This window comes from Betta splendens, chromosome 2 (assembly GCF_900634795.4).
Source record: "Betta splendens chromosome 2, fBetSpl5.4, whole genome shotgun sequence".
NCBI lineage: Eukaryota > Metazoa > Chordata > Actinopteri > Anabantiformes > Osphronemidae > Betta > Betta splendens.
The window spans coordinates 9,478,420-9,500,087 of record NC_040882.2 but is presented as its reverse complement, the minus strand read 5'-3'; the positions used below and the strand labels follow the sequence as shown (position 1 = coordinate 9,500,087).

Genomic DNA, 21,668 nt, shown 5'->3' with positions numbered 1-21,668 from the left:
TATGAAGGTCACATCCAGTACATGTCCACCGTCATCAAAGACAACAGGAAACAATTCCGGAAAAAATATGGAGTTCAGTTTCTGTTGGACATCATACGCCTCTACTACGGGTGAGACTCCATTTATCAAATCTTCATCCCCATACTGTAAACTCTGTTTAACGCTGCCATTACCTGCCCTGCAGGAAGAACAGTAATAAGGAGAGTGACCTGAATGAAGATGACGTCCGTACAATCCGGGCCTCCCTGAATGGACTTGTCAAGTACTACATCAGCAAGGGCATGTCACAGGAGGAGATGCAAAGCATTCTGGGATACATCGCTGCCATCGGAGATGAGGATCAGGTGAGAGGGTGATGGGTGGGTGCTGCAAAACACAGTTTATTAATTAATAATAATTATATAAAATTATTATTGCCCTCCACACCCTTGTTTTTATCCAACTGACGTTGTCATCTATCAAAAAAGAATGTCTTGAACAGGGAAGAATAAATCAGAAATAACATTACATTACAGGACTATAAACAAAATATTCAGTCCTGCCGGTGCACGTGTCAAACCATCATCTAACAACCTTTTACAAGCGGATCTTTTGTTTGCTTATGATGTTTACTGCGTTGACACCAGCACAGGAAGCTCTCCAGTTCATTTCCTGGCATCATTTTCCTATTCCCTTACTCTACATTATTTTTAAATATTTTTTCCCTGTGTAAGCGAATTTCAACAGCATTTCGCTGAAATTATCTAATTCGGTACTTGGTTTTCCTCCAGCACTGACTGTCTGTTTTGCTCTGCTGCAGTCCTTGTTACACTAGTCTTGTTTTATTTTCATCTTTTACTTTGCATATCATCTGTCACTTTGCATATCCTCCTGCATTATAAAAATGCTGTTATGTGGAGATACAGTGGGAATATTATATTCCCACACTCACTCATCAGTCTCATACTGTCATATACAGTATAATCGCATAGTCCTCCATTTTATCCATGTGAAATCTTTTCTGAAATTCTAATGCCACACTTTTAAATGTGTTAAAAAACAAAATAAGTATCATACATAATTACATTACATGTATTGTCTCTATAACTCTTGCTTTTTTGTTTTACATTAGTTGAAAAGAAACAGGGTGCTGTTTACTCTGGCTTACGAATAGTTTTCTTTTAGTTGACTTGATATAATGATGGTCGCTAATGTCTAATGTTTGTGTTGCAGCTGTGTGGGCTGCTGGAGCTGTTGCTCAGCCTTCTTCAGAGCAGTCCCGCCAGGGACCAGCTCTTCCTACTCCTGTTTGAGCCAGGTGCGGCCGACTCCTGCTACGCTCTCCTGCTAAATAACAAACACTCAGACCGACTCCGAGAACTGGTCTTCAAGGTGGGTTACAGCAGAATAAGCCTGAAGCACAACATCTCTTCTCCAGTACAGTGCGTCATCCTGACATCATTAGTGGATTCCTTTCACAGCCGCTATCATTAAAATAATTATCCCTGTCATAATAAGATCTGGGCTTTTTCATGTCAGGGAAACATCAATGAATCTAAAAGCAATGATTCATTTTCTGTGTTTCTCTCCCATGCAGTTGTTTGAGCGCATGCTCCGCTGTGACCGCGTCTATGAGAAGAACAAGCAGCGGTTGCGGCTGAGGGAGGCGGGTTATTCCGGCTTATCACTGCTCTTCTCTGAACTTCACATCACTCCAACCCTGATCCGCTGTCTCCTCAACCAGGTTCTCCACACAGGTCTGTGTTTGCGTCTTGCTTTATAACAGCTATCATAACTGTTTCTGTTATGAGATATAGAGGATCTTTGTTTATGTAAACTTGCTGCAGTAGCTGGACTTGGCCTAGTCAGAATTGCGTCAGCTGTCCACCTACATTGATGTCTGGCGTAAACTACTGTAGTTTTTTTTCTTACCAAAGAGAGTACTGACATATGAAAAAATTATTATTATTATATCTATGTTTGTATTCTTACCCGTTCTTTCTTTGCCTTTACATGCGCTTCTTCTTATTAATGAACCGATCAGTCCTTAATGAGCTCACAACATCAACAACAACAAATCTCTCTGAAATCTGCAGATCAAGTGGTGAACTACAAGGACCTGATGGCTCTGGTACAGCTCACTCACAGAGCTGGGCCCAGCGTACGCCTCATCGTCTGCAAGAGGGTGAGGAAACAAGCCTGTATGGTGTTTATTACCAGCTGTTTGTTTCATCTCGCCAGGATCCCTAGATCCATTTTCTTTTAAATCTTAGCTTCAACATGTTTAGAATGCCCTTAACAAACATGACTTACCTCATTTGACATTTTTACTTTTTATTACATTTTATTGTTTTTGCGTATCAGACTATAACACATTTTTGTGTAAGGTTTTTGCTTTCGTTCTTGCATATTCATCATGCTTTTTGGTTTTTCACAGGCATAATTAAAATTAAATGAATATTTCTTGTCTCTGTCCTCAGGTGTACCAGCTGCTACAGTCCCAACAGGATGCTGCCGCCCAGATCTCAAAGCAGCAGTGTTGGCAGGACACCCTAATGCGGCTGTACCTCCACGGAGAGGGGTCCTTGCTGCGAAATGCAGACACTGTTAGCACCTGCAGCTTGGACCTCAACAAGTCCAGTTGCAGCAGCACTAACCGCTTGGAGCTGCCTCTGGAGAGAAGGGCTCGGGCCGGCAGCGCTGGCCGCCTCGACCGTCTAGAGGATGACAGACTTAGCATAGGGGATACTCGCTCTGTAGACAGCCTGGAGAACGGTGATGTCATCTCGCTGCTGGATACGCCGTCTTCCTCTACCTCCACCGAGCCCCAGCTCCATAGCAAGCCATGGGTGGTGGGAAAATCTGGGGGCCTGACGCTGGATCTGTCCCATCTGCAGGCGTATGATGGTGTGGAGAGCGGCAGCCAAACGCCTGGGAGCGTTCCCAGCACACCATCACCCCTGGAAAGCTCAAAGCCTTTCCCAGGAACCTCTGTGGATCGAGATGCCAACTCCTCCATGACAGAAGACAGCTTCCTGCTCAGTGACAACATCTCACTGGGAGAATCTTTCAATAATGCAGAGGTGAGATGGGGGTCACGAGGCTGGAAAAAAGCTGTAGGCACCATTCCAATTGCGTTTGTTTTTACTTCATTCTTTACATACTTTGGATGTTTTTTTATTAAATACCAAAGTCTTAGTGTAACCGTGTCTACAGCAAATAAATGGTTAAATATTTTGCTGTTATTTTTTGAGTCACCTACAATAAATACTTAAGTAGTATCTCATAACGCCTCATAATGCCAGCAGCTGCTCCTCAATGCTACTAAGCTGCCAGAGCTTCTGACTCATTGTGTGAAATGTCACTTCCACATCAGGAAGCCCAGCGCTGACTTTCATCTACCCCATACTGCCTTTTGTCACTGGTGGGCAGAGATGGAAGAAAGACACCTGGTCTTTTGTTTTGCCATCACATGTTCCATTTTTAAAGCTGTAGTGGGAAAAAAACACTTTATGAAAAGGTAGATCATACAAAAAATACTAAATGCTGGGATGAAGCTAAAATTAGAATTAAATACCCACATAGTAGACAACATAGGGATTGAACTATTCCTGTCACATTTATGTCTTTCTGCATGCTGTTACAGTACACCAGATGGATATAGGAATATTCCTTTAAACTAAGGATGACATTGCCACTGTCTGATCCTTTCTTGTGCTGTCACCTCCTAGCGGGCAGAGGAGGAACTGTGCAGCATGCTGCTGGAGATCCTGCTGTGTGTGATGTGGCGAGGCGTTGAAGGTTCTGATGACTCGGCGTGGCTGGAGCGTGGCCAGGTCTTCTCAGCTCTCACTAAGCTGGGAACTGCCAATGAGCTGCTTCTCCCCGTAGACCAAATCAAACTCAGGTTAGCCCCTTGTTTTAAATCTGCAGAGTGTTTAGTGACGCCCCCAGAATCCACAGTATGTAATGATTTTTTTGACTTTTTGCTCTTTAGCCTAATGGAACGAATGTTGGAGTGGGCGGTCAGCGATAACAGGGAGGCCTCGGCTGCCACATTGCCACAACACACAGAGAACGCGGTGCGGTTGTTACACATGGTCCAAGACTTCCTGCAGGCAGAGGGTCTGGTTAATCCAGCCCTGTGGACAGAGAAGGTGCTGGAAGAGACCGTGACGCTGATGGACAGCCTCATGGTGTGGTACTCTGCTGGCACCCAGTGGTTCCAGCTCTCCCAGGTTGGACTGCGACTGCTGCTGGGCTTCATGGCTCAGAAGGACCCTCAGGTGAGCTTTTCTCTAGATCATCTGCCATTTCTGTTATGTCCACTTTTACATGAACAGTAACCTGTGACCTCTGTCCCAGGTGTGTGCCATGGCCACTGCCAAGCTGAATGGCATCCTACAGACCAAAGAAGTGTCCAGCCAGGATGAAGCCTGCTACTTGCTAGGAAAGGTGGAGGGCATCCTGCAGCGCTCCATCCAGGAGCAAACTGAGGAAACCTACTCCTTCCTGGTCCCTCTGCTGCGAACGCTGCTCTCAAAAGTCCACCGGCTCCTGTACATGGAGCTGCACCTCCCTCAGCTCCCCGACACCAACGGCAGCCCGTCCTTCTTTGAGGATTTCCAGCTGTATTGCAACACACCTGAGTGGCGCGTCTACCTCGACAAATACGTATGAAATAAGCACTAATCATATTAAAATCTGTTTTGTGTGCCAGAAAGTACAAAGAGTAAATTTTAATGGAATTCTCTTTTTTTTTCTTCTTCTTTTTTTTTTTTTTTTTTCATCAGATTATTCCATATATGAAGCAGTATGAAATCGAAACCTTCAGTCGGGGCCATGAGTCCATGGCACTGTACTGGAAGGAGTGCTATGAGGCCTTTATGGTCAGCCTGCATAAAAGAGAGAGAGAAAGGGGTGAGAGCAAGATTCGCTTCCAGGTTCGTAGAATTTAATAATTATTGATTAAATATAATTTCCTTTGCTTGTCTCTTATGAAGTCTTTCTCTTCCTTTCTCTTCCAGGAACAATTCGTGGAGCCCTTTTCACGTCGCGGCCGTCAGGAGAACCTGCGCTACAACAGCATGCTGAAGCAGCAGCACAGCCAGACCAGCGCCACGCTCAGGCAGTGGAAGGCAGCACGAAGGGGTCTGGTGTGTGAAAGGGGGCCCTGGGCTGATAGGTACTATTAATAAAATAAATAAATAAAGTCTCACTGTTCAAATGCACCTCCATCTGTAGCAATGTGAATGAGAGAGCGTCAATTTTAGTTTATTAATCAGGTAAAACGGTAACAATTGCAGAAGCAGGAAAACATACATACATTGTAATATGATATGCACTATATAAAAATAGAACTTTTCTTCAGCGCACCACACTAACTGTGTTACTAATGTGTTTTGTTTTAATTTCTAACAGACAGCAAGATGAGATGCACTGGAGAGTGTCCAGTGCTGAAAACTACTCTCGTATGAGGCTGAAGCTGGTCCGGAATTACAACTTTGACTCTCACAAAGAGGCCAGCGCTCTGAGAGACAACTTGGGTAAGTAATTGCCTGCAAGCAAAGATCCCAACGGTTGCTTAAAAGCCAGTGTTCCTGTACAACAAGTATGTGGGTATCTATAATAATGATTAAGGCTATGTGTGTGTACGCTAGGTCATGAGCACGCTCACCCAGCCTACCCCTAGTAAACAGATTAAAATGACCTGACCTTGAAAATCCTCTTTACTTGTGTTCTTGGGGAGGTCAATCTTCTTGGTACGGATTAATTTTTTTTTTAAGTGTACAGTATTTAAAGTTATTTATTGATGAATAAACTCCTGGGACATTTAAAAGCAGAATATAAAATGGCACAGTAAGCTTCCACAATATAAATGTTCACATAAGTGTAAAACTTTAAAATTTTAAACTTTTTACTTTGGGAACCATGTAGAAAATACAATTCGTTATGTCCATGGTAGGTGTTTATACTTTCTCAGCCTTTGGCAAGGCTGCTAAAAATCTAATTTACCACTGTGCCTTGTGTTATTAACCGCTGCTCCATCTCAGAACGTCTCATCTAAGTTTTTAATCAGCATGTGTCTCTCCCACTTTGTTCAGGTGTCCATCAGCAGCGTGTAAATGCAGAGTCTTTGCTGCTGGAAGCTGTGAAGCAGGTCAAAGTCAGCGACCTGGAAGACGACATCCTGGAGCTGCCTGAGGACGATCCAGCCTCTGCCAGCAACCAGTCAGTTGCCGAATACAGCAGTCACAGGCCTACAAATAATAACAGGTCAAATACTGAGAGATACTGTGACTCTGTAACTTCAGGGTTGAAGCAGAGGAGGCAGGTCAGAAGGAGAAACTGGTCTTGTGGGAGGACTGTGAGCTGGTGACGGTGGTGGACGTGGTGCCCGGGCGCTTGGAACTCACCACTCAGCACATCTACTTTTACGACAGTAGTCAGGAGAAAGAGGAAGGTGAGAAGATGAACTCACATGATAAAGCTGGGTGACAAAACAAAACTGCTACTACACTAATTGCCTTTACTTGTTTCCTGAAGGAGTTGGCCACGACTTCAAATGGCCGCTGTCTCAGATCAGAGAGGTCCACCTGCGACGATATAACTTACGCCGCTCGGCTTTGGAGATCTTCCTCATTGACCAAACCAATTACTTCCTTAACTTCAAAAAGGAGGTGATAAGATGACAGACTTCGCCCAAATGGTTTGTAACAGCAAGTGTGAAGCTAATCTGTGTTCATCTTTATTAACAGGCGAGGAACAAGGTTTACAGCCGCATGTTACTGCTGCGATCACTCAACCTTCATGGAACCCGCTCACCGCAGGAGCTCCTGAAGGCCTCTGGACTCACACAGGTATTTGCGTTCTACACTGTTCTGCTTCCATTTGGAGGTTTATTGTTGGCACACAGACATTGAGGCTAAAGGATTTTATTTTTAGTTAATTCATTTGACTACCATTCTTAGTTGATGCTACAGTAACACAGATTCATTCACCAGTACATGAATACTTTGATCCTTCATATTCAGAAATGGGTGAACCGGGAGATTTCCAACTTCGACTACTTGATGCAACTCAACACAATTGCAGGCAGAACGTACAACAACCTGGCTCAGTACCCAGTGGTATGCTTTTCACTCACTCATGTTACTGTACAACTGTGATAAAACTGTAAATATTATTATGTGGGATCAAGTTGTTTGTGCATTTCCAGTTTCCTTGGATTCTAGCCGACTACACTTCAGAAGAGCTCGACCTGTCTGATCCTCGAGTGTTCAGGGACCTGTCAAAGCCAGTGGCTGTGCTCAACGAGCGCAACGCCAAGGCTGTTAGAGAGAAGTAGGCTTCCATTCATCAACGGTTCTTCTCTTTCATGATGTGAAAACATCTATGAGTGATGCATACATTTGCTGGCAGCTTGAATAAGGTCATTTGCTCATTCTGGATTGTGTCTACCAGGTATGAAAGTTTCGAGGACCCAACAGGCACTATTGACAGGTTCCATTATGGCACCCACTACTCAAATGCCGCCGGGGTGATGCACTACCTGATCAGAGTGGAGCCCTTCACCTCACTGCACATCCAACTTCAGAGTGGACGGTAAGAACAGTCAGCCAAGCTCTCCATTTGTCTTCACTTTCTGCTGCTTCGAGTATTGTAGATGTTCATTTATATCATCCCATGGCGGTTTAGGTTTGACTGTGCTGATCGGCAGTTCCACTCCATCCCAGCAACGTGGCAGACCCTCATGGACAACCCTAATGATGTCAAGGAGCTCATCCCTGAGTTCTTTTACTTCCCAGAGTTTCTTGAGAACCAGAATGGTGAGTCTTTGGAAATATTTGAAATGTTCCAGTCAGCATACATTGTAGTAAAAAGCCTTTGAACACAGAATTGTGACACATGGTCATAGATATGAAATGATTCCCTATGTCCTTTTTATTTTTCCCCTTCATTACCTTCTGTTTGGTCCTTATCATCACCCAGGCTTTGATCTTGGCCGCCTGCAAATCTCTAAAGAAAGAGTGAACGATGTTGTTCTCCCTAAATGGGCCAGGTCCCCCGAGGACTTCATTTACAAACACCGCAAAGCTCTGGTGAGACCGAGGATCAGATTTGCTCCTGTAGTGTGATGACGCACTGCAGGAATCTTTTCCACAGTATGTTATATAACATGATGCAACAAGAAAAACTGTAGAAGCAATAAGTAAACGGAACTAACGTTATACCTTGTTGTATCATAGATCTCATATGTCATCCTTAAGAAACGGCGTGAGAAATAACATACTCCTTCAGTGCAGCTTGTCGTCTCTGTACATTTGTGCTGGTAGTTGCTACATCTTTGTGTACTGCATGTGTGTGTCTAACAGGAGTCTGAGTATGTGTCGGCACACCTTCACAACTGGATCGATCTGATCTTTGGTTACAAGCAGAAGGGCCCTGCAGCAGTGGAGGCCCTCAACGTCTTCTATTACTGCACATATGAGGGTAAAACACCCGCAGCCGCTGCCATGCAATCATTCAAATTATTATTCAGATTTCATTCTCTTAGCACAATTGGCTAAAGTTGTATTTTGACTGTTTGATGTGGCAGGAGCCGTGGACCTGGATGCCATCACTGATGAAAAGGAGCGAAAGGCTCTCGAGGGCATGATTAGCAACTTTGGACAGACACCATGCCAGTTACTCAAGGTCCAAACACAAGCCAGATTCATGCTAATGACGTCCTGTCGCTGTACCTGTAGTTGTGATTCAGACTTGTGTGTTTGTGTATGTAGGAGCCACATCCAGTGCGTTTGTCCCAGGAGGAAGTGGAGAAGAGACAGGCTCAGCTAGACTCGTGTCCTTTCAACATGTTTGAACACCTGAGTGACCTCAAGTCTTTCTTTGTTGAGGTTTGATCTTTAATTTGCTTTATATAAAAGTGTGCAACATTTTGTCTATTAATTCTCTGGGTGGGAAAGGCAGTTATTTCTTCTTGATTCACAAGTGGTTTTTTTAGGATTGTGCAGAGCGATGCTGGAAAGACTAGAGTGGAGTGTCATGTTAGCACTGGCTTAAGTTAGACAGTGTAACTCTAATAAAAGGCTGAGTTAAACTTAACACAAATTTAGGATTGTTAAACTAAATGTCACTTCCCTTAATTATAATATCTCCTCCGTGTCTCCATGAAGGGCATCAGTGACAATGTGCCGCTGGTTAAGGTTGTGGTGCCGAAGAATCAGTCCCACTCCTTCATCTCCCAGGGGAGCCCTGACACCCTGGTGAGATTTTGTAGAAGATCACAAGAATGTTTTCTCTCTATACACATGGATAAAACTAATCATGTGGACAGCACTTTTACTTTCTATATATTTATTCAGTTATTCCATTTATATATGGTTTGTTTTTCTCTCTCCTCCCACAGGTGACTGTGAGTCAAAACTGCCTAGTTGGGACCCATGGGTGGCTGCCTTACAACAAGAATATCTCTAACTACTTCACCTTCATCAAGGACCCCACCGTGTCCAACACCAAGTGAGAGCACACATGGTGCATGCAGGACAAATGCACCGTATCGCTCTACATGCATGGTGACTGCATTGTTCCCTAATGTTCATTCTTCACCTCCCAGGACGCAGCGTCTACTTTCAGGACCTTTCGCCCCCGGCATCGAGGTCACAGCAGGGCAGTTTGTGGTTTCTCACGATGGCAAGTTGCTGTTCAGCGGAGGCCACTGGGACAACAGCATCCGGGTCACCTCCCTGGTCAGGAGCAAAACTGTGGGTCAGCACATCCGACACATGGGTAAGGATGCATTCTGACTGTTAGAGAGAAGTAGACGAGATGAGTTCAAATTTGTATATACACGGGTAAATGCATGCCATCTGTAAAACATAATGTAGTGTATAATTCTGAGATAAAGAAACGTGACAGATGGCTTAATATTCAGAGTAACTGGGAATAAATACAAGCACAAAGCCCATAATACATAAAATCTGTTTGTATGTAAGTCACAACTGAAAGATTACACATTGTTTCTCGCATGCCGTGTATTAACTTACCAGTGATATTCATGTCCCCTCCAGACATTGTGACTTGCTTAGCAACAGACCACTGTGATATCCATCTGATCTCCGGCTCCAGAGACACGACCTGCATGGTGTGGCAGGTCCTGCAGCAGGTTAGAGACTCGCTCATACACAGATCCTCACACATACAGTACTGACTTGTTTACAGCAAAGTGGGCTGCAAATGGTTCATTAGGAATTTAATAACATTTTATTATAAAATAGGAACATGAATAAATCATCAATCAAACGTCTGTGTGTATAGAAATAATTGGAGTCTTGTGTCTTCCTGATGTGTTCGACTGAGTTTAGTTTGTTTTTTGTGTTTGCAGGGTGGAGCTCCTGTGGGACTTCATCCCAAGCCAGTTCAGGTGTTGTACGGTCACACAGATGAGGTGGTGAGCGTCGTCATCAGCACAGAGCTGGACATGGCCGTGTCCGGCTCACGGGTAAGAACACACATGCGCATTGATGCACAGTATACAGAGTGAAATGAAGCTTGTCCTGTACTGTAGATGAAATACTTCAGTCAAGACTGAATGAGCTTGAAAATAGATTATAAAATAGACTGAAAGACCACATTAAATGCACGCTTGGGTTTGAATTACGTGCGGCAGTAACCAATGCTTCCGTTCCACGTGCTCCAGGACGGCACAGTGATCATCCACACAGTGCGTCGAGGTCAGTACATGCGCTGCCTGCGGCCGCCGTGCGACAGCTCTCTGCCGCTGTCCATCCTCCACCTCGCTGTGTCCTGGGAGGGTCACCTGCTGGTCCACACCTGCCTAGAGGGCAAAGCAACGCTGAAGGTACATGCATAGTTTTATCCCGCCAACACTGCATGAAAAAATTTCTAAAAGCATTTTAATGCAGTTTTAAACCAAACACATTTGTTAAGTCCAAGTTTGTGCTTCAAATGTTTGAACAGACAGAGACATGAAGCCATGTTTTGTTTTATTTCTCTTTCCAGGATAAAAACGCTCTGCATCTCTACTCTGTGAATGGGAAGCATCTCTGCAGTGAGTCTCTGAAGGAGCAGGTGACTGACATGTGTGTTTCAGGGGAGTATGTCATCATCGGCAGCGAGCAGGGTTACCTGTCCATCCGTGACCTCTACAGGTACTTCTACCTGACCTTCATTTATTATCCCCATACTGTAGCAATGGTCCCTGACTGTGTTTGTCCTGCGCAGTTTGTCCCTGTGCACGGGACCCATGGCCATGCGCGTGCCTGTGCGCTGCGTCTCGGTCACCAAGGAGCAGAGTCACGTCCTCGTCGGCCTGGACGACGGCAAGCTGATCATCGTGGGCGTCGGCAAGCCGGCGGAGGTAAAGAACTCGCTGAGGAACTACATCGCTCAGAGTCTGGAGGGCTCGCCCCTCATGTCCTCCCCCCTGCTGGCCCCGCTGCGAGCCCGCTCGCCGACCCACCTGCTGCACCAGCGCGACCAGCTCCAGTTCAGCCCCACGTCCAGCTTCCTCAAACCATAGCGGCTCCGGTGTCTCTCGTTTTCCCTCAGCCACTTCTCCTGCTCAGGGCTGGTTGTTGCTCACGCCTCACGCCTCATGTCCTCACATACACATACGTCGGAGACACAAATGTAACTCGCCGGCCACTAGAACCACAACTGTGATGTGAAAACTTGTTGCACTTAGCTGGTTGTGTGATGATTTGAGCTAATAAGGCTGATGACTTGGGATGAACTCCATCCTGTGCTGTTTACCTGAAGTGTCATTATGTCTGTGTTTCAGTGCAATCTATGAATACTGTACAAATATGCTGTGAAAAAAACCTATCACTAATTAAGACTCAAGCCATAATAGGACTGTAGCTACAATCTACTGTAATCCAAACAAATCATCCTGCACCAAGATAGACTTAAATCATGTAAATAGTTTGGTGTAGCAGAAACTATTCCCCATCTGAATAGTTTGAAATCATTACACCTCTTCATGTTTTCTGTTCAGATTGACTCACTGCAAAATGAATTTGATTATTTATTTTGTGTCATTCAATCAAATGTCAACTGAACTAAGCAATCATGAATCACATCCTTCCTCCTTTTCCCCTCCTCCTTTTTGTTTCTTTTGGTTTCACACTTTCTCCCCCCCCCCCCACTCAACCTCTCCTCCTCCTCCTCCTCCTCTTCCACTCTTCGCAGATGCGTTCGGGCCAGATAACGCGGAAGCTGTGGGGCTCCAGCAAGAGACTGACCCAGATCTCCTCAGGGGAGACTGTCTACAACACCCAGCAGGACCCTGACTGACCCCCCTCAGTTCCTAAACCCTAATATGTCCCCCATTTCCATACACATCCCACATTCCCATCACACCATTCTATTCATACTCGGTCACCAGACTGGTTTCCTGTCTGTCCCTGTTCCACAGAGTAGTGGGTAGTGTGGTGGGCAGCTGTTGTGAAACATAAGGGCAAAAATACCACAGAAGTTGCACGTCCACGCGTGTGTCTGTTTTTGTGTGTGTACTCCTGCTTTTGGATTCGGACCCACCTGGCGCTGGCGCTGGGGTTCACATCCAGAAGTAGCGCCCGCCTCAGCTGCCACCACACCAGTACCAAACTCCACGGCTTTTCTTCGTATTGCTCTAGTCAGCTAGTCGTCATTTTGGCGCCGTGTTCCAGCGGGAGCCTGTTGACGGAGGCACTGTGCATCACACGTTCTAGTTCTAAGTGGCCTTTTCGTCCCCTCTTACGTTGCCTTTGTTGCACACAGGCCCGAGAGTTTTCATGGTTGCCTCACAAGCTGCCATACAGCAGCCTTATGCAGTCAGGTGGCTCCATCGCTCATGAGACCAATCTCTCTGCCTTTTCTTCCGTGTTTTTCAATGTGCATGTGATTTTTTATTTTTTTTTAATACTTTTGTGTGACAGATATATGCATGTGCCTGCCATTTCATCGTTTGCATGGCATTTTCTGTCCATTTGCAAGAGAGGGACACAACAGCAGAAGATGGCAGATATAGTTTTGTAAAACATAAAGTACACACTAAAAACGGAAACACTACAGGCATTACAGAGATGACACTTTTAAATCACACTTGTTTCCATAAGTTATCTATTTTTAAGTTGCTTGAATTCATGTTTATTTATATTAAAAAAGTAGCATTTTTTTTATCACAGATTGTCTGTTTATTCTATAAACAAAAGTATGACATGTTTTAAATTTATGACCGTTCAGACACCTGTAAAAGAGGGAGAAGAAGGAATCCTCAAGGGCTTTACGTGATGTCAGTGTTAACAGCAATAGAATTTTTTGGATGGCTGTCGATGCTTTCTTGTTTTTCTGTCCAGTGTAGTGGCTCAGCCAAACCTTCAGTATCTTCAGTCTTCCTCTTGCTCGTCATTGCCTCAAACTATCATACTGTATGTGCTTACTTTTACAATTCACCATCCATGCTCATTACTGAAGGACTGTTTGTGTGTGGTTGTGTGTGTGTGTGTGTGTGTGTGTGTGGTTGAGGCTTACTTTATAATATCTGAATCGCATGAATGCCACAAATAGAGTTTGTGTGTATGAGGATGTCATTCATATTTTTACACTGTGTGTGTGTGTGTGTGTGTGGGTGGACATGCCAATGATACATGTTTACTTTTTATAACCAAATTGTTGGTTTCAAAATACATGTGAACCATAACAGCCCCTGGTTGTTTTGATGTAATCTTGGGTTCAGATGTTGGACCCAGGCTTGCTGCAGTGGTTCCCTGTTGTTGTCAGTTTCATATTTCTTTTCTAATTTGGTTTTAATTTAAATGTCTGTTGTCACCCAGAGAAAAGTTAGTGTCCTTCTCTGAGAGATTTCAGTACAGGGTGCATATTTATTTTGTCATTTTTCCACATTAGTCATTCAGACTAACCACTGTTTGGGTTCTTACGTGGCTGCAACAAACTTGAGTGCCTTTATTCCAGTGTGGTGTGAACACAGAGCTAGGATTATTTTCATTACTGAATCTTATCATCCGCCTAAATCAAATAAAAGCAGCATTCCAGAAGTTAAACCTCCACAGTTTCGTGAGAAACCAAGAGGAGCAGAATTGAAAAGTACTGTTTTGTGTCTTAGTTACATTCTCTGTAATTGTCACCAAATGGACGTGTGTGTATATCTGTGATTATTTATGAATACAGTACGTATGTATGTATATACACACATGTACTGTACAGCATGATTTTTATTTCAGTGTATTTGAAATGTACTTTTGCACTTTCCAGGTACTAAATTGTAACAAATTGTTTTAACTTGGCTCCCTAATCTGTACAAACTGCTTTGTATACACAAGTGGGAAATGATCATTAAAGTCTTGTCTAAATTTAAATTTGTAGTTTAGCTATTATGAGGTCTTCACTGTAAGAATAATCAAGCGCTGTCTCATTTCTTTTTCTACACAAACAAGAAACAAACACAACCATAACATGCTAAGATTTATTTAAAGCAGTGTGCAAAGTCCCACGCTCGTGATTCCATTTCCCAGACCTTTCACATTCACTGTGATTCACTGACCGAATACGAGCAGATTGATGCTCTCTTCAGCTCACAGTCTCCGGCCGTCCACCAGCGTTCATCTGCAAAATGGTAGAACATACACCATTTATTAAACCATAACAGTCCAAACCATGTCCTTGACCATCAGAACATGTAGAATATTCCTCTCAGCGTGTCCTTTAGCCACAGAGCAAATTCAAGATCTTCATAAAACTATATTAAGTCTGATCCATAATCATTTATTTAATTGTACATCCAAAGGTCTGATTTCATAAGACATGACTCAGATTACACTTATATAACAATAGTGTAGTTAACAAGTCAAAAAAAGATCAGATAGGATTTATTGCAGAGCTGGTTCACCCTGTAGATTTTAGTAATAAAGTCTTAAAGCTCTTTATCTGTTCTCCAGCGATATCTGGGTTATTTGTCCATCATATCATCCTTGACCGATTAAATAATTCTTTAATAGAAACACACTGAACTGACATGAGGTTATTTTTACATAACTTAAAATAACTTTTGCTTCTTTTAAATAACTCATGTTACTTAATTTAAGTGTTGTATGGGAAGCGTTTGCTGCGTATATTTGCTTTTTACCTATCTTGAACATCTCAACGCAGACTGGTTTGTCACTCTGAATGTTGGGATGTCCTGGCATCCAGTCGCTGTAAGTCCACTCAGACCCGTCTGCCCAGGATCCCTTCTGGTCCTGCGGTGTGCGTTACCAACACACATATACAGTACAGTACATTAGGTACAAAATAGCTTAGCACTCTACAATTCAAACTGCATTTCCCCACTCAATGTTTTTTTTCTGTTCTGGACTCACATTGTGACAGTCATAAAACAGATGGAACATTTTAAAATAACAGTTCAAAGCTCAATGCTTCAAGGTAAGAATAACACTATCTGTCCTGTTGATAACGTATCTGAGGACACTCTCCTTGGCCTCCATTCAGTGCCACAGTAAACGGTCAGAAAGCTGGCGTTGCATTTGTTACACACTCAATTAAAAATGTTCGTCTCCGTGAAGCAGGGAAGGCTTTGTTCGAGAATTCATTTTTTAACTTCTGTGACATTACACAAATGCATCTAGTCCCATCTAGTTTTGTTGGAGGCAGTTTAGGAATGGAACTTGCCTTGACGGTGCCTCCAAGCCAGGTCAGCACAGGGGTGTCCTTGCCACCATTGGTCACCAGGGAAACTAAATGAGAATGCAGCTCACCACTGGGTACAGATGCAAGCTCGGCGTTTGGTGCACGTTTTCTGCATAAGACCTGGAGGTAGAGACAAAGAGTCAGGGGCGATGCCGTCAAACTAAATGTTATTGATATCTTGGATGAGTCAAGGCAGAGTTGCTCCGAACTCTTTCCAAAATGATAGATTCTCTGACCTGAGCGTCTTGGAAGGCCAGTGGTGTGGGGATGAACTCGTAGCAGTTTCCACTGATGATGACTCCTTTACATGGGACAGATGGCTCGGTTCCCTGTCTGAAGCCCTTTGGGATTTTAGCAATTGGTTCAGTTCCCTGCCTAAAACCCTCTGGGATCTTCATGAAGGGTTCGGTTCCCTGCCTAAAACCATCAGGGATCTTCATGAAGGGTTCGGTTCCCTGCCTAAAACCATCAGGGATCTTCATGAAGGGTTCGGTTCCCTGCCTAAAACCATCAGGGATCTTCATGAAGGGTTCGGTTCCCTGTCTAAAACCATCAGGGATCTTCATGGAGGGTTCGGTTCCCTGCCTAAAACCATCTTGAATCTTCAACGAGGGATCGACTCCCTGCCTAATGCCATCAGCAAGTTGAGAAGAAGAGAGTTCCTCCACTCGCATCCAACTGCCACCGATCTTCAGGACTGGAATATCATCAGGAACTGGAAGAGACAGCACCTTTGGATTAAATTGACCTTTTTAAGTGACAGACTTTAATTTAGAATTAGAATTTAGAAAGAGAATGCAAAAAACCCAAATACTCTACACATCTGTCACCTTCATTGGTCAGCAAGTGTCGTCTATCCATTTCTCCAAATCCATTTCCAAAATGGGAGTGGATTAAATCTAGAAGATGAGATACAGTATACAAATGAACAACACGTAGTGATCAGTATTTTTGTGGTTTGTGCTTTAACATATTTGCATATAGATTATCAGCTATTGATCAGGTTTATGTACAGATTACTGTACTTACCTCCCCTCCTGTTCGTCTCACTGATGTCGGGGATCTGGTTGTTTAAAGCCGTCTTCTGCAGACCTCTGGGGGCTGCGATGGGGACAGCCTGGAGGCCTGGGTGAACATGTCCTGCTTATTCAGTGTCAATGTTATGAGCAGGCTAGTGATACTGCAGTAGTACTGGATACACAAACTAATTCAACCAGGCAGGTTTAACAAATGCCTTTTCCCATTGCTTGTTGACCCTTTGTATCAATTATTAACTGTTGTACCAGAATAATATAGAGGCCACAGCTTTCCTTTAACATGGCACTAAATCAATGATGGTCAAAGTCTATTTCCCGGACATCTATTGTAAAGGGCACCTGCTCCCATATTGCTGTTTGGCCCAGTCAACAGTAATGATGCAAAGGCATCGAATTACTAACCTACAATTACAGACACATAATTGTCAAACGGGTAATTAGAGAAACAAAACACACTGAAATAAATCAGGGTTTGCATAATTTAGTCTCAGTATGCTCATAATAAGTAGCCTTCAATTAAAAATTAAAAAGCTATAACCATAAAGAAGAAAAAATTAAGTTAAATTAATTTACAAATAAAACCAAATGAAATATGAATGTTTTAGGTGTTTTTTTCCCAAATTAAAGTTAATTCTATTGTTATCAAATTTTGTGAAACCAAAGGTTTTATTTACAATTATTTCAGAATCTATACATATGTTAATTCATACCCTACACAAGCTGTTAAACGATTTTAGATTAATTACTTATTGAACAAAAACAGTGTTATTCTTAATAATGTATTTGTTGAATTGGTAACTTTAAAACATTATACATTAAGACACTGTAAAAATAATTCATTCACAAAAGCCACATTAGCAGTTCTACAGGCAATAATAGTCTGATCTTACCTAACGCTGTCAGAAGCAGCAGCACTAGCTTTAACATCCTGTAAATGTAAGAAAAGGCAACTTTATATAGATGGTATTAGTCAGTTTTCTATTATTCTATTAGCCTTTTGGTGTTACTCACTTGAGCATGCACTGATGTACACTGAAACACAAGATTATGAAAGGCCATTTATATAATATGACATGTCTTGGTCATAAACACTACTAATTACACTGTGAGCAAGAGCATTGGTCAATCTGCCTGTCCCATACTGGGATGGTTACTGATATTTGCTGCACTTTGCCCTCAGGCCTTGCCTGTCAAAGGTGATGATATAGCAAATAAAAACTGCACAGGGTCAACGGGTTGGCGTGAGGCAGGACGCCAGTGGCTTGATATGCTCTCACACCGTACACATCCTGTTTGCCTGGTTTTTAGTAAGTATTTTAAAGGTGAATGGCACTCGGTGTGATAGCTCCATCAGTGCCACACGTGGTAAAAGTGAAGGTCAACAAAGGTTGTTTTGGGAGGTGCATTCGTGTTTTTGCAGGTCAGTACACACATCTTATTATAAGTGATATGATCACATATACTGAGGGTATGTAGAGCCCCAGAGTCCCTGTCATGTCGTTACATTTCAGCCATTTTTACAGGTCATAAAATAAATATGTTGTGGGATACATATTTAACTGCAACTCAGAGGGTTTTGAATGTTATGCATGCAAAAGGAAAACGTTGTTTTTAAAATTATTATAAAAATGTAAAGTTGCTTTAAATGCTTTAAAAACTAAATTATATATATATATGTATAATTTTTATTATAATTATTTTATTTTTGTTTTTAAAGAAAAAACATCTGGCATCTTTATTCGACCGCCATCCAGGTCCTCAACCTTGATCTCGTGAGGTTATCGCTGCGTGACGTCAGAGCGCTGGGACGTGCGTTTAGCGCTCGCCGGCACAGCGCGCGCAGGCGCACTCACAGTCCGACTCCTCGCGTAGCTAACCCGTTAGCCGCTAGCTCGGGGGACTAAGTCAAACTCCTCCGAATCCCTGTCCGAGCTCGACACGAGTGGGCTGTGCCGAGCGGCTCTTGTGGTTCCTACGCGCTTTCGGACTCTTCCCCGTAGCTCGAATGGCTTTGGCGGCGGCGCTGAGAAGACTGGCTCCCGTCGCGTTAGGAGCGTTTCCGCGGCGAACGACGGCGGTCACGCTGGGCTGCGGCAGCAGGCTGGCGGGGACGAGGCGGCTCAGTGCGGGCACGCAGCCCCTGAGGTGGGTCACCGGCTAGCTCCGGAGCTCGCTGGCCGCAGTTGTCTGCTTCCAGTAGAGTCACACGCCACGACCGCGAGTGACGGAACTTTAGTGTCTGGTTCGCTGTCCTTGCGGTTAAACGCTGCTAAATACACTGGCTGGTTTCCTCGTTCTGGCAGTAATTGGGCTGTTAGTTCGCCTTAGGATTAAAGAGACAGCAGGGAGAGTGGTGACTAGCTGGGACGCTAAACCGTGACAGTGAACTTGAACGTGGTGAAGTTCAATCAGTTCAGTCCGATTCATACGTTTGACAAGTATTACCTGTGTGCGAGCGGAGAGCGACTGTGCTTTATTCTTGGCGTAAGCTGCTTGAACTTTGAATGAGGCTAATACCTCGTGTAATCCATGCTTTTCAGATACTGGGCTTGGTTTCTTATGCAACTCAGCGTAACGACCGCTGGTTGCATGAACACGTCCACGCTTTGTTTTGCTGGGTTCGCCTGAACCGCGTGCTTTCAGTTTGGACGTGGTTCAAAGTAGATGAAGTTGGTTCCTTCTTTTTCCCCGTTCAAATTTCCTGAGTCACCAATTAGAACTACTAACCTGTAAAATGTGTTGTAAGCACTGTCTACGGCTGTTTCACCTGCACATCTGCACATCGGCTGTTTCCTGATTGCGCTTGCTCCGTTCCTGCTTGGACAGAACACTAATATTGTTCATTGTGTTCCCGTGCAGAGATCACAGGTTACGGCTCCAGCAGAGTGTGGAAATATGTTCTCTGAGGATTTAAAGTCCACGGCACTGATGTGCTTGTTAAGGCATATCCTAAATCAGAATCAGAATGGGTCATTGAAAAAATGAAATATGTAATTTACAGTAAGTTTTCCATTTGTGAATTTGTTTATTTTTGTTCTAGATTCTTGGATAATCCTCGGCAAGCTTGTGTAGTTGATCTCATTATTAGTGACAGATCCACTCAAGCTGTCGTTGGGTGGGTGGACGTGTCTGCCGTCTCCAGACCTCTTATCTTCCATTGGGTTTAAGTCTAATGGTTTGGCTCGACCGTTCAAGGACAGTGGGTTAGAATCTCCTGTCTTGTGTTGAACTGGAGGATGAACTGACCCATGTTGTGTGGAGCAGGTTGTCCTTGTGCTTGTGTAATTTGGTGAAAAAAGTTTCTTTTTTTTTAAATTTTAAGTTTTCCGCTTCGATTTTAAACTGAGTTCAACCACCAGAGGGCACTGAGTGACTACAATTTATATTTTTTCTACATTTATTTGTAAAATTGATCAATTATAGTTATCACTCTGCCAGAAGGTTCTGGGTTCATTGCATGTTCTCCTTGTGTCAGCGTAAGTTCTGGTCAGGGTCTCCGGTTTCCTCCCACAGTCTAAAAACATGCAGGGAGACTCTAAATTGCCTGTAGGTGTGAGTGTCTGCCTCTATTGTCGAACGGTAGACCACCTCCCACCCTGTAGCTGGGATGAGCTCCAGCATGCCTACAACCCTGGCGAGGGCCAAGCAGTAGAAGATGAGTGAGTGACTGTCAGTGATCATATTGTTTACACAAACTGTTGTCTGCTTCTGTGTGTAGGTCAGACAACAAGGTGACGATCCACTTCATCAACAGAGACGGGGAGAAGGTCACAGTGAAGGGCTCGTCTGGAGACACGTTGCTAGATGTGGTCATTAATGAAGACCTTGACTTCGATGGCTTTGGTATGGAAGCACACGCATGCATGCAGTCGTATGATGACATCCATCCACTGTTTCTCTGAGGCCTTGTGCTAACGGTGCGCAGGAGCGTGTGAGGGGACGCTGGCGTGCTCCACGTGTCATTTGATCTTTGACGAGGAAGTTTACAAGAAGCTGGGACGAGTGACGGACGAGGAGATGGACATGCTAGACTTAGCCTATGGCCTGACTGAGACGTAAGAACACACACACACACACACACACACACACACACACACACACACACACACACACACACACACACACACACACACACTGCAAGCATTGTAAACCGTTGTCATCACTTTTCCCCCACAGGTCTCGTCTGGGCTGTCAGATCTGTCTGACAAAGTCCCTGGACGGCATGGTGGCCAGGGTCCCAGAGAGCGTGACCGACATCAGACAGAGCAAAGACGAGACGGCCTAGTCAGGAAGTGGCAGCAGAGGTGTGAGATTATGCCCAGTCACAACTGGAGGTCCCGCGTGTGCACTGGGACAGTGGTGGGGTTGACTCTGGAACTTGGCTGCATCTGGTCGGCTGCCGCTGCATTACCTTGTTTTTGATTTTAAAAAAAGAACTTACACCACAGGAGAGTTTCTATAACCCTTAGAAAAGCTAGCTTGATGAATCAAAGTATTTATAAAATCTAAACTCTGAGAAACGGACTAACCTTATTGTAACATTGCTTGTTCAGTTGAATCCCTCCATAAATGTTACACTGCTATTTGTCATATGAGGGGCACACGGTGGACCTGTAGTTCTTGCCAGTGCCTTCCACGATCAAAGAAAGTGTCTTCTTTCAGTTTGTTTTCTACACCAGGAGTCAATCTGGTCTTGATGCAGCAGCTGAGGTTTCAAATCAACCTTTCCTAGTTGGTAAATCACAGCTTTTTGAAATGTCACATTTTAAGAGGCTATTTGTGGTGCGGTTGCCGACAACATGCTTTATTTCAGGGTAGTGTATTTACTGAGCTACTGTTTATGTAATCAACCAAACACTCATATGTGTGTAGAGTATAAAAATTATGTAATAAAGATAATCAGATTTCTAATGATGAGTTTGTAATGTCAGTTTGTACATT

The 21,668-nt window shown here is 43.8% G+C and overlaps 3 protein-coding genes across 5 annotated transcripts in view; 2 read left to right on the top strand and 1 right to left on the bottom strand.

Annotated features, from left to right (window-relative positions):
• nbeal1 (neurobeachin-like 1) overlaps window positions 1–14,363 on the top strand; it is a 33,628-nt gene extending 19,265 nt beyond the window's left edge. For 2 of the 3 annotated variants that reach the window (XM_055513224.1, XM_029143054.3), the window contains 33 exons: window positions 8–110; window positions 185–344; window positions 1,213–1,371; window positions 1,577–1,736; window positions 2,076–2,164; window positions 2,460–3,062; window positions 3,711–3,886; window positions 3,977–4,265; window positions 4,345–4,653; window positions 4,773–4,922; window positions 5,007–5,164; window positions 5,401–5,525; window positions 6,084–6,210; window positions 6,294–6,442; window positions 6,526–6,659; window positions 6,738–6,839; window positions 7,014–7,109; window positions 7,199–7,323; window positions 7,444–7,584; window positions 7,678–7,808; window positions 7,972–8,081; window positions 8,355–8,472; window positions 8,579–8,676; window positions 8,763–8,879; window positions 9,159–9,248; window positions 9,392–9,501; window positions 9,599–9,771; window positions 10,053–10,147; window positions 10,367–10,483; window positions 10,682–10,843; window positions 11,005–11,153; window positions 11,227–11,362; window positions 12,196–14,363. In XM_055513224.1, coding sequence (XP_055369199.1) covers window positions 8–110; window positions 185–344; window positions 1,213–1,371; window positions 1,577–1,736; window positions 2,076–2,164; window positions 2,460–3,062; window positions 3,711–3,886; window positions 3,977–4,265; window positions 4,345–4,653; window positions 4,773–4,922; window positions 5,007–5,164; window positions 5,401–5,525; window positions 6,084–6,210; window positions 6,294–6,442; window positions 6,526–6,659; window positions 6,738–6,839; window positions 7,014–7,109; window positions 7,199–7,323; window positions 7,444–7,584; window positions 7,678–7,808; window positions 7,972–8,081; window positions 8,355–8,472; window positions 8,579–8,676; window positions 8,763–8,879; window positions 9,159–9,248; window positions 9,392–9,501; window positions 9,599–9,771; window positions 10,053–10,147; window positions 10,367–10,483; window positions 10,682–10,843; window positions 11,005–11,153; window positions 11,227–11,362; window positions 12,196–12,300 — 5,066 coding nt within the window. In that variant the 3' untranslated portion in view covers window positions 12,301–14,363. The other variant, XM_029143053.3, reaches the window with a different exon arrangement.
• Window positions 14,364–14,456: 93 nt separating this feature from the next.
• On the bottom strand, window positions 14,457–17,842 carry LOC114851305 (uncharacterized). The gene is made up of 8 exons (XM_029143063.3): window positions 17,739–17,842; window positions 17,618–17,655; window positions 16,720–16,815; window positions 16,521–16,589; window positions 15,927–16,405; window positions 15,673–15,810; window positions 15,131–15,242; window positions 14,457–14,610 (listed from the first exon to the last, which is right to left on the bottom strand). The coding sequence occupies exons 1-8, from the start codon at window positions 17,744–17,746 to the stop codon at window positions 14,531–14,533; spliced, it is 1,020 nt and encodes a 339-aa protein (XP_028998896.2). The 5' UTR covers window positions 17,747–17,842; the 3' UTR covers window positions 14,457–14,530.
• A 713-nt stretch (window positions 17,843–18,555) lies between these two features.
• On the top strand, window positions 18,556–21,641 carry LOC114851307 (adrenodoxin-like). Its single transcript, XM_029143065.3, has 4 exons — window positions 18,556–18,872; window positions 20,446–20,570; window positions 20,653–20,782; window positions 20,904–21,641. Exons 1-4 carry the CDS (start codon window positions 18,733–18,735, stop codon window positions 21,010–21,012), a joined length of 504 nt encoding a protein of 167 aa, XP_028998898.1. The 5' UTR covers window positions 18,556–18,732; the 3' UTR covers window positions 21,013–21,641.
• The last annotated feature ends 27 nt before the right edge of the window (window positions 21,642–21,668 follow it).